This window comes from Molothrus aeneus, chromosome 3 (assembly GCF_037042795.1).
Source record: "Molothrus aeneus isolate 106 chromosome 3, BPBGC_Maene_1.0, whole genome shotgun sequence".
Lineage (NCBI taxonomy): Eukaryota > Metazoa > Chordata > Aves > Passeriformes > Icteridae > Molothrus > Molothrus aeneus.
In genome coordinates, this window is record NC_089648.1 from 48,053,334 (window position 1) to 48,069,350 (window position 16,017).

The 16,017-nt window shown below is 40.9% G+C and overlaps 1 protein-coding gene across 1 annotated transcript in view; it reads right to left on the reverse strand.

Annotated features, from left to right (window-relative positions):
* The window catches only part of UTRN (utrophin), a 341,520-nt gene that overhangs the window by 279,482 nt on the left and 46,021 nt on the right, over positions 1-16,017 (reverse strand). Inside the window, exon 3 of the mRNA XM_066546847.1 lies at positions 4,565-4,626. Within this exon, the coding sequence (XP_066402944.1) occupies positions 4,565-4,626 (62 nt within the window). The remainder of the gene's footprint in view (positions 1-4,564; positions 4,627-16,017) is intronic.

Below are 16,017 nucleotides of genomic sequence, written 5' to 3' on the forward strand. Positions count from 1 at the left end.
ATTGAGCTTGTATTGGAAAGCAATGGGAACACATGATGGAAAGGGAGGCCAAGCACTCAGGCATGCAAGGGCTTTGAATGCAGTTCCTGACACCTTGGAACAATGCCCCAGCTGACTCCATTCAACACCCTGCCATATCCAAGACTTATAACTGAGGGGCAGGGGAATCTAGTGTCATTTTCACTGAATACCACAAATCTCTGGGTTTTTATGCTCTTTTTGCAGAGCACAACCTTCCTACCAATAAAGCTTTTTTTACCATCCCTGTGGGAAAATTTCCCAAATGCAGTGAAGAAACAAGGTTTTGGTAAAAAGACACTGCTTCAGTTTGCCAATGCTGGATCTGTAAGCTTCCTCTAGTGAATGAGTGACAGCACTAAGTTCCGACAGGCTGTGACAGACCTGACTCCATGGGTCTAAATTAAGTTAGGGAATCATGTTTCTTGTGCTGACTCTGTGTTCCACCTGCCAAGCTCAGGAACAGCAGAGGAGGAGAGGAACCAATCTGAAAGCAAACTTGGAAAAGTACCACCTTGGAAAATGAGAAAACTAAAGCCAACAAAGACAGAATCCTGCAAGAAGGTGAAGGGAGGGCAAGGCTAGTGCCGTTGAGACAAAGGGAAATGCAAAAATAGGACTGACCACACAAGCATCAAATCCTGTAAAGGCAGGAGAGGGGAAATGAAGGGCAGATGGAGCAGATATGGAGCTTTAAAAAGAAAAACTGGGTCTTGATGGGAAAAAAAGTATAATGACAAAGGCAAAAGTGGATATGAAATAAGCAGGGCAGCCAAACTCCAGATTTGCAAGGATTTGCCAGGCAGGCAAGGCTTCTGACACGAGAGGGTGTAATAATAAGTGAGGGGAAAAAAAACCAAACAAACATACCAACCAAAAACAGGGTCAGAGAGTAGGAGTAAAGGAAGAAAATAGGGCAGAAAGAATTGTACTTGCAGGGTTCTAAAGTGGGACACAAGACTCCTGAATTTCTTAACACGCCTATCAAGTTTCTAGAAACCTTCTGGAGTTGCAAGTGTGAGTATCCAACTACTTTGGTCTGTAATTATAAGCTGAAGCACCAGATATCTGCAAGATGCAGTTAAAAATCCCAGGCCTGCTGATAAAACACCTAAGTAGATAAAGACTGAAGCTATTCAGATATTTGGACAAACTAGAGTTGATTACAAAAACTTTGTTCACTTTCTCTTTAACTGTGTGAAACAAGCAACATAGGGGTACTGGAGCACTACATTATCCTGCAGACTTGAATTCAAGCTCCACTGTTAGCCAGAAGTTCCCCTGTAACTCATCAGAATCATTTAAAACACAATTTTACATGCAATTATTAACTGTGTGCCAGACTAAGAGACTTCCTTAGATCACTAAAGCCAGTTCTTGCTGACACAGGCATAATCATCTTCAAGTCCCTTTTCTATGCTGATCGAGCTCCATCTGAAAACCAACTAAATATTTTGGATGGTTTGATTGAGTTTGCAGAAGATAAATTCTGTTATAAGGGTCAATAGCTCTGTTTTATATCAAGAAACATCAAAGAAATGTTAAATCCTCTGTAACAATTTAGCTAAAGTCTCAGATTGGGCAATCAAAATTAGTAGCCAGTTCTGATGTTTACCTTTATTTGCAGTGGCTAAAAACCACTGTGACAAGATGGCACTTCTGCATTGCAGAAAGGTGTTCTGAAAATAACCTACTGGAAAGTATTAATAATATAGAAGGGGATAAAAGGATAGAAAACAATCCTACATTGTGCAAAGAACATATATGAGCTATCCATAGAACTAGATGCTTTAATTGGTAAGGCTACACGACAGGAAAACAGCTAAATCAGACTCGAAATTAGACTGGACAGAGCAATGGAAAAAATACAGTAAGTAAAAACATCACATGGCTTTATAAACACATGCTGAAATGCTCTGCCTCAGTATTTATTTGAGCATAAACTTCCCTATTGGTTAAAGCTTGGTACCAGACTATTCCTCAAACAATTTTTATTCCCTCTAATTTTAACAAAATATCCTTACTACACAGCCATCATAGGCTTGTGAGCTGTAGTGTGTACAGCTCTCCTAAGGTATGTCTAAGAGAGCATTGAGTCTTGGCTCAGTACATTTATTGACCTTAAAACAAACCACTTTAAATGTTTGTGCCTTGATTTTCAAACAACACATACACATAAAAGGCATTGTTCTAGCACAGTTTAAACCAAGAGCACAAAACCAAGTTACTGTACTGGAACTACACCAAGAACTCTTATCTCAGCCATCAGGGTACTGAAGCAAGCACCTCACAGCACACTTGTGATACTTGAAGTGTTTTACTCACCTACTTATTCTCTGATGAGAGAAGGGAAAGACACAGCTCTCTCTCTCTCTCTAGATCCTTTGTAAAACCTTATTGAATTGACTTAAATCAAACTCAGCATTATGCAATTTCACAATTTTTGTATGCTAAGCTACAAAAGCTCAACCGATTACTTTTTATTTGCTTAAATGAAGGGCAAGTACAATATAATTAACATGGAAGGACAAGTAAAATTTTTGGAATGAAATTTAAAATTACATACAAAATACCTAAGTTACCATTTTGTTTTCTGCAATGTAAGTCAGATTACATTTAACTAACCTCTAAAATCCCTCTACCCTACTAAGCAGCTAAATCAATCTAGTTGACAGAAAAGGAATTTTAAACAATCCAAATGACTTGGTACATAAAAAAACTTTGACACAACCGGACTGAAATCAGTCCCTTTCTATTTTTAAGGTACAGTTGAAACTAGACTTCCTTACATGAAGTGATTTCTACTTAACACCATCATTTTCCTTGCAATTTGAACATGCCAGTCTTAATAAATCTGTGTCTTGTCATGCCAAAATAGCCATGCTTAAGTTTGAATTGGACATGCAGCAGTTGGGAGTATGTCCTTTTATAGGAGTCTCTTTAATCATTAGCAAGGCTTTCATAGCTTCAGGTGTTTAATGGGCCATGAAGTTACAGAGTTACAAAGCTACAGTTACTTCGAATCCTGTGAGTATCTGACCATACCCTGCACCTGGGAAATCCAGGAGTTTAGCAAGATCTGTCTGATTGTGCAGTATAGAAGGAAAGATGCTGTATAAGGTACATCCATGAGACTACAAGCAGAATGACTGAAAATAATTCTACCTTCTTCAATACACTGTCTACAGCACTCACAGATGAGTCACCCGGCACATTCTCAGTATGACTGTCATTCATTCTCAGAATCACTGTCATTTCCATGTCCATGCCATCTCTATGCCAGCTACATGACTACAGTCAGTCCTTTCTTTCTCACCACATTTTCTTTCCTTACATGATCCTGCCCTGCCTACTACTCCTTCTCCAGAACCACCACTCCTCTGGGCAGCAGTCGAAAGCTGAGCGTAGAGCAACCAGCTACCCACACACATTCCTCCTCTAAAGAGCAAACTAGCCAAGAATGCATTGGATGAAGAGTGCAGGATATCAGCTTTCAACCAAAACAAACCCAAGCCAGAATGATTCAACCAAGGCCACAAGCCTTGCATTGCCCAGTGTCCTGTTGCACAGGAAGGAAAGGAAGGTAAAAATTCCTTACATTACTGATCAAGAACTTCAGAAGGGCAGCACTCCAGAAGCAGCCATTCATTGCTAAAGCATTGTTGCAGCTTTATTAAAAAAAAAAAAAAAACAAAAAACAAACCCAAAAACCAACAACACCACCAAACCTTTATATCTGCTTTCAGGATTTCACACGTATGCCACTTTTCAGTAAGAGCATGCAAAATAGTAGTTGCCCCATTTGCAGCACCACACTAGGCAGAAAAAAAACATGAGTTTTCCCTGATAATATTCCAGATTCTTTCACAAATTCGAACCATGAAGCAGGAAAAATTTCCACAGACACTTATATTCCTGGGCAAACTGTCTTTTTTCCCTATCAGCAGAACAGTGTAAAAAGCAGGCTTTAAATAGCATTCCAAAGCAAACGTCACTTCCTTTATCATCCCAAACCATGGAAGATCCTCAATAAGTTTCAAGCCAGTAAAGAGAATTTAAATGAGAACTATATACCATGAGATCCAAGGAAAATTCAAAATGAGCAAGTAATTATATAAAATTTCAGTCAAGGCTCAAGTAGCAACACCAGGTGGCTTCAACTAGAGGTTTGCAGAGTGAGTAAAGCTGACTCAGCAACAGAATAAACACAGTGATGAAGGTTCAAAATCTGCTGCAATGCACTCTGAAAATTGCATATAAACTAAACCAAAACTAAACAAAACCAAACAGATATGCTCATGCAAATAACTATTTGATATATTAACAAATAGAATCTTTCATTTTTTCTTAAAATATAGTATCAAATAAACATTTGATACAGATGTTCAGGAGGAAATTGAGGGAACAAACACTGCACTATTTTATCTGTTTTCACTGACATTTTACTAGGAGTATTCAACAAGAGAAAAACCAAAGTATATTTAACCAAAATTATTCTAAACAGTGAACCAAACAAAATTAAGTAGTACATCCAAACTAACATTACCTTGGAAAACCGAGCATTTATCCATTTTGTAAAGGTTTTTTTCTGTACATCATTGTGTTCATCTGGAGAAAGAGAATAAGAAAACAATGAGTGAAGTTGCATTCTTCTTAATCCTAGATTGTTCAATACAGGTCACATTAAATCCTGTCCTGAGACATGGGAGAATTTTTTTGTCTTCTCTATCAATAAAGCTGTACAACCATCCACAACACTTTAGTACTTCCAGAGCACACAAATGCTTTGCCTTTGCTAGTAACCACAGCAGCTCCTTTGCATTAGAATCAGCCTCACAGCACTTCCCAAGCGGGTTCCTGATGCATAAAGTTCACAAGCTTCCCATCTGGTGAAAAACAACCTACGAAACCATGGGCTTTTAATTAACAGACTTTGTCAACACCTTTTTGCCTGAATGCATTACTCCAAAAGGTGCTGAGGCCCTTACTCAAGCTTCTGATGCAGATAATAGCCTCTGTGGTAGCAAAGCTGCTGGGACAACCCTTGAAGCACTGGCAGCCTTACCCACCCTCAGCCTACTTTTGCACCTGAGTTCAGAAGAGTGTTAGTGATCAGTCACAGACAAGTTCAGCCAAGGTGTGGCAAGGGCTCAGCAGGCTTCGCTTCAGATGCCCTGCTGGTGTGACACCAAAGTACCATCACCTAGGGTCTGTGAGACAGACAGAAGGAGCCAGCAGGACAAGGAAGAAGGGCAGGGAAGTGCCTGTAAGTCAGAGCAGAGGGAGGAGCAGTGGCCTCCAGCTGGGCAGAGAGAAGGCAGCTTCCCAGGATGCCTAAGGAAGACATTTAGGAGTCACCTGCAATTTTACAGAGCCTATCCCACTAAACCAGGGTGAGTCACTTCCAGCACAGGACAGACACTCCTGCCTGTATCACAGGACACATCTTGGGTAAATTGCACTGAGCACTGCTAAAGGGGAGCCTGTGCTTCATCACCTGTACTTAAATGACAGTGAAATAACTGCTGACAACCAGACTAGACTAGGGAGGTTCACCCAGTATGGATTTACAGGTCTGCTTGCCACGGACAAGAAAATACACACATGCAACTTGTCAAAGGCTTCAACCTCCAAAGCCCTGCACAAACCACAGCCAGGGCAGTCAGTGCCTTACACCAGGCAAACTGTTGGACAGCTGCAGCCTGAATCAGGAGTCTCCAAGAGCCCTTCAAGACTCCATCAGCTTCTTGGCAGACCAATCTTGAGATACCTTTCAGGTAACCACAACACACTGCTGACTGGAATGCTCTCTTGCAGAACCTCTTGGTGGCAGCTGGCATCAATTTTTCCAGAATCCATTCCACCAAGCAGCAAACCACGATGGTTTTCAGACTAACTGTCCCTGCACTTGGAATGAAGCCATAGAAAAAGCCTGATTGCAACTCAAATTTTCTACTTCACGTAATCATGAAAATTTATGCAGTCTGAAGCAATATTAGATTATGATTAAAAAGCACCACTTACAAGATCATATATCTCAGCAGCAATTGAGACTGTTGTACAATTTCATCTATAAAATCCAGATATTAAAAAAATAAATTTTAAAACGACAATACAACCAGAAGATTTATATAGATAACCTGAACATTTCTAATTTCTGGCCTAATACAGAAGCTGACACTATCCATGTAGTCACATCTCATATCTAGCCAAAAAGCTGTTACACACAGAAAGAAACCAACAACCAGGTATGTTTTACCTAACAGCAAAGAATAGTGGCTAGAGCTCAGTCCAAATAAAAGAAGTCACATCAATAAGAAATGAAGTGTCATGACAGTTGAAAAACTTAAGCTGTATGAAACTGTTCATATCCATCTAATTAAAACCTTAGTTCTGGGCTTCTTCTGGGCTACAGCTAAAAAACCTGCTTAGGACACAAGGGTGCATGTCAGGAGCCATTGTTTCACCCTTCCATGCCTCTCCTCTTTGGCAGCTAAAGCTAATCCAACAGACCCTACTCTTGAGTCACACCTCAAGCTCAACCAAACATCAAAGCACAATAACTGAAAAAATTTTTCTGAGCAAGCTTCAAGATAGCTATAGCACGCCATGCTCAGAATGCTGAAACTCAAGGTGTTGTTTCAGGGGAGTATAATTACCTAAGACACTTTGTTAACCGTCTTTTCCCCTAAGTGGCATACAGCTCCTTACCATCAAAGACAGAACCAAGTAACTTCCTGCTAGATCCTAAGTATCCATCTCACAGCAGCCTGACAGACAATATGAAACTCAAAAAATTTTTTAAAAATAATACATTTAATCCTTTTTCCCCCTACAAGTCTGTTTCCTTTTTTTCCTTTTAAGACACAGGAATGGACTAGATTGGTCCAACTGCCGCTGTTGGAGCAATGTTTTCCATTAGCTGTAACTTCAAATACTGTTTGTATTGAACATAGCGAGATTTAAACATATTTTCTTTCTAAATATCGTTCACTAACCAGTCTGCCCCTTTTGTGCCAACACCCCCAACTACACCCCTATGTACCATGATGGTTTCCCAAGGCTCCATCTGCCTTTTTCCTTCCTTAAGCATCTGTGAGAATGAAGAGTAATACCACAGTTTAAGGTATCACATTCTTTTAACAGCATTGCTCCTTAGCATGATAAAGACAAAGAACAGAGAGGCCAAAACCAGTTGTATGACTTGTTAAAGGAGAGCAACAGTTTTAAAAAGGGTCCTGCATTTATAAATCCTGTGCAGTAGGAGCTCTACAAACCCCACTCTTGGAGGGTTCAGCCCCTTCCCGAGCACACACATGGCAGGAGGTGACAGCTCTCCTCAGCATTCCCTAGCTCCAGCCTGCCAGGACTACCTCAGCAGCCTTGCTCTTACAGCTCCTCCCCACCACCATAGTCCAGCTTGTGGCAGTGCTCCTGCTAGGTGTGCTGCAGTAGCACACACAGCACTTACTAAAAATCCAGCCCCTTTTCTCTCTTTTCAAAAAAGAGGGTTTTCTAGGAAGGGGAAGGAAAAACATCCACCAAAACTTGTGGGGGGATACAATGTAAGAAAATAAAGATAGTGCAGAAGGTAGTCTCACCCCTGAGGAGTTGCAGCTGTACTGATCACCAAAGATTAGGAACAGACCTGCCCTTAACAGGCCACAGCTGTGTCCAGTAAGAAGACAAGTGCTACAAAAGAGTGGGTTAGCTGGGTGAGGGGAGAGTTGGAGTTTGTTGGCTGTGCTGTGAAGAAGGAGTCAGTGCTATGAGGAGATGCCCGTGAGAAATCTTCAAGAACGTATGGGAGCTTTGCAATAAGATGACAACAAAAACCCACATTTTTGATAATTACAAACTACTTAGTCTTGATAAAAGATTTGGTGAATGAAAGAATATGAATGTATGTACCCCTACTATCCCCTAAGGAGCAGTGCATCCTTTCTATTTCTTAAGCAAGGAATAAGAACCCCCACAAATCCCATCTTCCTAGAACATCCTGGTCAGTTATAAAATCCATAGACAACCTTTGCCAGTCAGACTCTACTCTTATGCTTGCTTTACAAAAGCCTCTGTAACTAGCATCTCTGGAACTAGCTGTTACAGCTACAGTTTTGTCAAGCTTTCACCTATAAACTCCTGAAAAAAAAAAAAAACTGAAATGCTGGTGCTTGGATAACAACATTGACAAGTTATTTTATCCTTCAAAGTAATTTTCTATAGATTCCTACAAATTTGTAAGGCTAACCCCTGGAGTCTGACATTCTAATTCGGATAACAAATTAGCCACATTCAGTAAAAAAAACAATATCACCATTGAGCGAAGCACACAGTAATCCAGCCAGTCAACTTCTCACACAAGACATTAAAAATGTCAGCAAGTTACAGCCCAGCGAGAAACAAATTCACCAAGCTGCTAAAACATTTGTTTCCTTTCACACTGCTGCAGCCTGACAATATAAGCCAAGGACTGACTCAGGGCCAAATTCTGCTTCATTACCTACTGACTGTTTCCTCTCTCTGCCTGCCCTCCAGTCACTTAATGGACTAGTAATGGACAATGTCAGAACAGTTTGTTCCTTTAAGAGGAAATAAAAACAAACCTAAACACACACAAAATTAAACTCTTGTGATGACAAAAGAGAGAAAAGCTTCCTATCCCAGATGCCTGCTTCTGTTACACAAGATGATGTATGTCCACCCAACTGGAGTGTGCTTGGAACAGCCGGCTCCTGTGAGATCAGATGCCCAGTCTGTGTCCTGGCACTCAGCTGCCCCCAGCAGCCACTTCTGTAGCCTCACACACCTCCACCCACAACACCGTGCTTTAACTTTGTTTGGGGCACCTTGAAAACACAGCTCAACTCCAATCTATTACCTTGTGAATATCATGTTGGAGAACAAAAAGGAAAGCAAAAATTATCTAAAAATAGAGGTAAAAACAAAAGCCTCACTGGATTGTGGTTTGTCCTCTACTCAACCTCTGTTTCATGCTGAAAGAGAGTTTTCTTATTTCTCCAAAACATGTTACATGCTTGCGAGACAGAACTGCATTATTTAGCTTTTCAAAGACAGAAGTTATCACACCCAAAACAGCTGGCAGAACAGCACTAAAATGAAAATGCCCTGGAGAAGCATAGACTTGATTGGCAAATAAAGTACAGAAATTGCCCAACCACTCCGGCATACATTACTAAGGGTCATCTCACATTTGAAGACTTAAATTTGCCTTCACCACCTCGTTATTTAGGTTCTCAGCAAAGGAATTTAGAAATAAAAGAAGGAATTAGCCTGTGGGTTTCAATTAAGACACTTGGAATGTAACAAGTTAGAAATATCCCTTTGCCTAAGCCTTTAGGCAATCGAGAGTATCTATCGTAGATACCACCCCTCTCAAGACTTGCACACCCATGAAACCCTGACAACAGTAACAAAAAGAGGGATAAGGTTTATATTCCTGGACAGAAAAAGCCTTTTGAAAACAACTATCTTTTTGTCAAATTCAGACTAATTCATATAGCAAAAGACACAAAATAAGCATCTAAAATTTGAGCACCGAAATCAGCACAGTTTTTATCCCTGTTAGCAAGAAGCAAAAAGCCAGGAAGCACCAGTTTGTGACCACCAAGCTCACAGAAGAACCCCTGAGTTCATTGTGAGTCCTGGCTCCTGACTTTATCAACACAGAATAATCTTTATCAGCAGGTTTTGGGTTGGGCCTTTTTTAAGGATTGGGGGGAAAAGGGGAAGGTAAGATGTTTCATTTTTTTAAAGGAATGAAAAGCAAAAGTTGAGATTGTACTGCCCATTCTCTCTTCTCTTGCAACACCAGGGTAGAAAAAAATAGCTCCAGCAACACATAATTTGCTTGTAAACTTTCACCTTTGTGCTGCAATTTTAATTTCTGCAATCAGTGGTATGCACAAAGCTTTCCCTCATTCCTTTTCCTTCTCTCTCCAAACTTCAGCAGTTGGGCAAAAGTAGAGTAATATTAATAGTGTATCTAACATTAAAAAAAAAAAAGTAACAACTATAGAATATAAGCATTAGCCCCAAAAAAAATTATGCAAAAAGAAAAGTCATGCACCTCTCACTACCTGCTGTTTCCCAACAGCAGACACCACCAAAAACAAGACACCATAGACAAGTAATGAGGACCACCCTCTGGTCCTCACCAAAGTGTACTGTAATTGTAAGCTAAATTGTGTTTACTTCACAACAAAAAAATCCCCCAGCAACTGATAACCTAGAGGAAGGCATCCTCACAGCTGAAGGAACATTAAAATAGCTGTTTCCATACCTCCCAACAAAAGCAACCTAACACGCCACGCTGTGGTCTCAGCACATTGGAATGATGATTAAAAGGGAGGTATAGATAACCAAGCTCTCAGGAGACAGAAATAATGCTCAGCACGGAGCCTGACAGCCCACGCTGCTCAGCCAGTGACCCTGCTGCTTTCATGGGATGACAGTGCAAACCCAAGAGCTGTAAGCAATGTCCTGAGGCTGCTCCAGAACTGCAGGCAGTACACAAGGCTGCTCCAGAGGGTCACCAGAGCCAGAAACCCCACATGTCACTCCAACAGCTTGCCATGGGTCCCTAACAGCAGGTCAAACCAAGCAGCTTCAGCTTCCACTGCAAGACAGCCCTGTGAAGCTTTCACATATAATACAAATACATTTGAGCACATATTTCACAAACTGCCCAGCACATGGAAAGAGAAAAGAAAGGCAGGTAATTCTTGCCAAAGAAGATGTTTCTAAGCAACAAACAGGAAAGCACTTAAAGAAAAAAGGACAAGGTAAATTTATGAGTACAAATAAAATCACAAACTAGATTTACTACAGCTGGTTTTGTTATGAGCACAGATTAGGTCTTTGAATTTTTAAGTGGTTATAAAGAAAATAGAATCCACAAGTTGGTGTTAGCCATCTGCTCCTTTTTCTCTGCCCAAATTAGAACTGTTATTAGGCTCACTTGCACTTGTGGAGGTGATTCACAGGATATAAGGTCAGAGGGATTGCTGTGCTCAACTAGCTTAATCTTCTCCATAACAGAAGAGCCATCCCCACAAGCCCCTCTGCATATCAGAAAGGAAGCAGAGACAACAGATGTCAGACACCCTGCACAGGCACAAGTAAACAAGATTGCTTGGACAGAGAAGGAAGCCAAGCCATAAACTGTATATATGCAAGTAGCTCTCTTCTAGTTATGGCAGAGTTTCAAATCAGGCAGACATCACAAAAAACCTTGTTTGAACATCTTCAGGAAACAATGCTCACAGTACAAAAGGAAATGTTATTTTGTTCTCTGTGACAGGCAGGTAAAGACAGTAGCCTGAAAAGTTATTCACAACACTAAATTTTTCTTCCCATTCATATTCCAGTGTCCCTTCTATCCCAACTCTTTCAGTCAGAAGTTTTCCTATTTTTCTTTTCCAACAACCCAAAGGCTGCAATCCTAAACTTTCCTCACTCCCTGTCTTTTTGCTCCAAATAGTAAAGCCCTTCCTGATCCACCCCTCAAAGCTGCCTCTGTTTTACCCACATTCCTAGATTCTATCATCATTTCTTTCTAAAACTCTCTAGGCCAACAGCTAATCACAAACAGAAGCCAATTCCTGAGATTTAAATAGTAATACCTGGCTCCCACATATAACTACATGCTCCAATTTCCTAAATTGAAGACTAAGAATGCTTGGCCTCTCACATATCAGTGGATGCCCCATTAGTGCCAGCTGCTGCCCACATCTTATCTGGCCTCTCACTGCATCTCCCAACCCATCCCAGCACACAGGCACAGGCTACAGGTAGCTGGGTATGCCCCAGGTTGTCCCTTCACATGCACATGCTGGCTGGCATATTTGACTGGTATGTTCACACAACCTCTAGCTGCTTTCTTAGCTCTATAACACACAATTAGGTTTACGAATACTGGATTAAACTTCCACTAGTTACTAAAAGTTGAACTAGTTGTGCAGGAAAAAAAAAAGACAGGAAGACAAGTCTAATAAGAGTATCCCACTTTCCTTGTGAAAATCGATTTAATCAACAGATTTCAAAAAACTGTATGCTGTTAACATTTTCAAATTTACACAAGGGCTATTCAGATGTTTCTGAAAGGAAATTAACCAAGCATCTCTGGATACCGACCATGTAGGACCCATTTCAGTGACAGCAGTGTGCAGACTACAGTTTTTTAAAAAGAAATGGAATTCATAACCCCATGGAGTTTAAATGTTCAGTCCAGTGTAGAAAACAATCATAACATAACACCTTGAGCAGCTGAGTTATGCAAAGGCAAGGTGTTAACTTTCTCAGTTTGATTGCGTCAAACCTCTGACAGTACTTAGAAATCCAGCCTTAAGACAAAGAAATAGCATATGTGTTCTGAGGAAAAAAAATAACACTTGTTTGCGCAGTTGTATTTCATCTATGGAAGGCAATAAAAAAATAAACTTTCCAATAATAACTCAGAAATTAATAAAAAAGGTACAGAAGCATCCTTACAAAGCCCTAACACACTATCACTTGGAACAAGATTTCTACACCAAAAACAATGAGCATGTATATTTTACACACCCAGGGCAATTTTGCGACTCTTATAATCACTGTAATATCAATATAAGTTTTCTGGCAATTTCATGTGGATGCCTCAAGGATTAAGCAAGCTTTCACCTCTGTGAATCCCATTGCTTTTTGCATTGTTTCTGGAAAGCTTAGTAAAATTCTGAGTGAAGTGTTTTTGTAGAAAGTACAGTATGGTAGAGGCCAGGAGGCATCTTTGGAGATCATTTGTCTAATCCAACTCCCCAGTGAAATCAGGTTGCCCCAGGCCATGTCCAGTCAGATTTTTAACATCTGCAGTGACAGAGATTTCACAACCTCTCTGAAAACCCAAGACAGGGTTTCAACAAAAATGGAGTTTCCTGTATTTCAGTTTGCACCCCTTCCCTCTTGTCCTTTCAATGGAGTCAGAGGAGCGTAACAACCTTCTTTGCATAATCCTTTCAGATATTTATAAATTTCAGTAGCATCCCTTGGATTCTGATCCTTTTCTTCTGGCTGAACAGTCCCAGCTCTCTGTCTTTCCCCACAGGAGAAATGCTCTAGTCCCTTTATCATATCGTGGCCCTCACTCCAGTATATTCTCATCTCTCCTGTCCTGGGGAGTCCAGAACTGGACCAAGTACTCCAGGTGTGGGATCAGCAGCACTGAGAAAATGAGAACACATCCAAGAACATGCAGTAGGTTCATGTCTAAAGGAATTACAGAGAAAGGAAGCAAGATTTTTCACAAACTTGCCAGCAGCATCCCCAGGTAGCCAAGAAGGTAATGGCACCCTGGCCTGTCAGAAAGTGTGGCCAGCAGGTCCAGGGCAGTGATCATCTCCCAGTACTTGGCACTGATGACACCACACCTCAAATCCTGTATCCAATTTTTGGCCCAACACTACCAGAAGAACATTGAGATGCAGGACTGAGTCCAGAGAATGGCAAGAGTGAAGTGTTTAGAGCTCAAGTCTTATTAAGGAGCAGTTGAGGGAGCTGGAGGTGTTTAGCCTGGAGAAAAGGAGGGTCAGGGGAGACCTTATCACTCTCTACAACTGCCTGAAAGGAGGGTGTAGGCAGGTAGGGTTCAGTCTCTTCTCCCAGGTAAGAAGTGACAGGGCAAGAGGCAATGGCCTCCAGTTGCACCAGGGGAGGTTTAGGTTAGACATTAGGAAAAACTTCTTCACTGGAAGGGTGGTCAAGCATTAGAACATGCTGCCCAGGGAGGTGCTGGAATCACCATCCCTAGAAGCATTCAAAGGGCACATGAGCATAGCACTTAGCAATATGGTTTAGTAAAAAGCTAAATAATTTAAACTGCATAACAAAGCTTCTACACACTTCTGTCCAGCTTATAACAATTGACTAGCACATTTCAATTCTTCACAACTAAGACTCATACCAAGTGATGCTACCCTTACAAATTCCTGGGCAGGCAACACTTGGAAGATAGAACTGGGGGAAACTGTTGCATACCAATCTTGACAACCAAGTTAAGCTCAGTCTTCACAGAAATCAAATAGACAAAGGAAGTTTAAAAAAACAGAAATTGTTTATTTTGTTTCTAGAAAGGCCAAGTCTGAGCTTCTTTGGCTATTCCATTATTTTGTCAAGGATCATTCACTGATGCCTATAAATTATTTACCTTAGCCTATTAACCTCTCTTATTACTAAGATGAAACCTGAAACATAGAAGATTTAAAGGAAGCTCCTAAAAGTCACATAGTGTAGTAGTGCTCTAAAGACGAAGGAGAAGCAAGCAGAAAGAATAAACAGGATAGCTACAGAATTTAAATCCACAATATTTGTCAGTGCAAGCTACACCAAATACTCTCATTTCTATCCCTAAAATAATCCAGAAAGTTCACTACAGAAATGGTGACTGTAAGTTCACCTGCTTTTAGCTTCACATGACCAACACAAAGAATGCCAAATGCCTAATATGGCCATCCAGCCCTAGTGAGGAAGATTAGGTGAAGGGCAAGTCCAATTATTGAGATAAATTATTTCCTTTCCTAGTTACATTCCTTTGCTGGCCAAGGAATATTGCACCACTGGGGAAGGTTCTACACCTTTGTGCAGAACCAAAATGCTAAGCAAATCTTTGAGAATTTTGCTCATGACAAAATTACAGTTCCTCTTCTAGAGGTAAGAGGAAAGAGTCATAAAGGTGTCTTAGCCACTTGGTGTTTTTAGTGAGACATCTTAATGGAGAAAAAATAAAAGAGAAATTGGAGTAAAGTATTATGAATGGTCCCTTCTTATGGCTTCTGGCAAACATAAGATTTTCTTTTGTCATTTGATCAGAACAGCAGTAAGTTGAGGCACTGCTAATCCTATATCCTAATTAAACTCTCATTTCCTTCCCTGGCTTAGTCATTAATTAGTCCCCAAAGCTGAACCCCCTCCTGATTAACTGCTCTGAAAGTACATAAATTCTGCTTGGCAATTGCAGGACAAAGATCTGGAACACATTAAACCAGGTATTTATGCAATCGAGCAAGCACTGACGACCAGTGTGAGCCCACAGAGTATTTCCCACTTCAATATACCCTTAAGGATATACCACTCTCAATAGTGTGAGAAAAACTGGAGAAGATAGTCTGCTCTCATAAGACTCCACCTGGAGTACTGCTTCCAGCTCTGGGGCCCCCAGCACAGGGAGGACAAGGACCTTTTGGAGCAGATCCAGAGGAGGCCTCAAAGATGATCTGAGGGCTGGAACAGCTCTCCCATGAAGACAGGCTGAGAGTGCCAGGGTTGTTCAGTGGGAGAATTGCAGCCTTCCAGTACTTAAAGGGGAGCTACAAGAAAAATGGGGAGGGAGACTATCAGGAAGTACATTGATAGGGCAAGGAGTAAATGTTTGAAAGGGAAAGAATAAATGTAGATTGCATTTAAGGAAGCAATTCTTTGCTATAAGGGTGGTGAGGCACTGGAACATGTTGCCCGGAGAAGCTGTGCATGCCCCATCCCTGAAAATGGTCCAAGCCAGATTAGATGGGGCTTTGAGCAACCTCATCTAGCGGAAGATGTCCCTGCCCATGACAGGGAGTTTGGAACTAGAAGGTCTTTAAGAGCCCTTCCAACCCAAACTGTTGTACAATTCAATGAAAATACAGCAACAGAGCAGTCAAAAGGAGACCAAGCGAAGTTCAAAGCCTACCAACCCTTTGGCAGAACCTGAGCCATAGGCTTTCAGCTGCCCTTTGTTTAGGCAAAGGATTAGATGCACACATCCCATTCTCCATGTTTTTATTTTTTAATGACAAGCTTTGAAGAGAACTGTGGTAGAGCCTGCGCAAATGTAGAGTTTGATTTCTGTCATTCTAACATCTCAAGTGGTTTTTCTAACATCTCAAGTGGTTTTGTGTACAATTTGGAATTGACACATCACCTTTACCTTTGTAGAAAATGGCTAAACAACAAAAAAAATCACCTAATGAA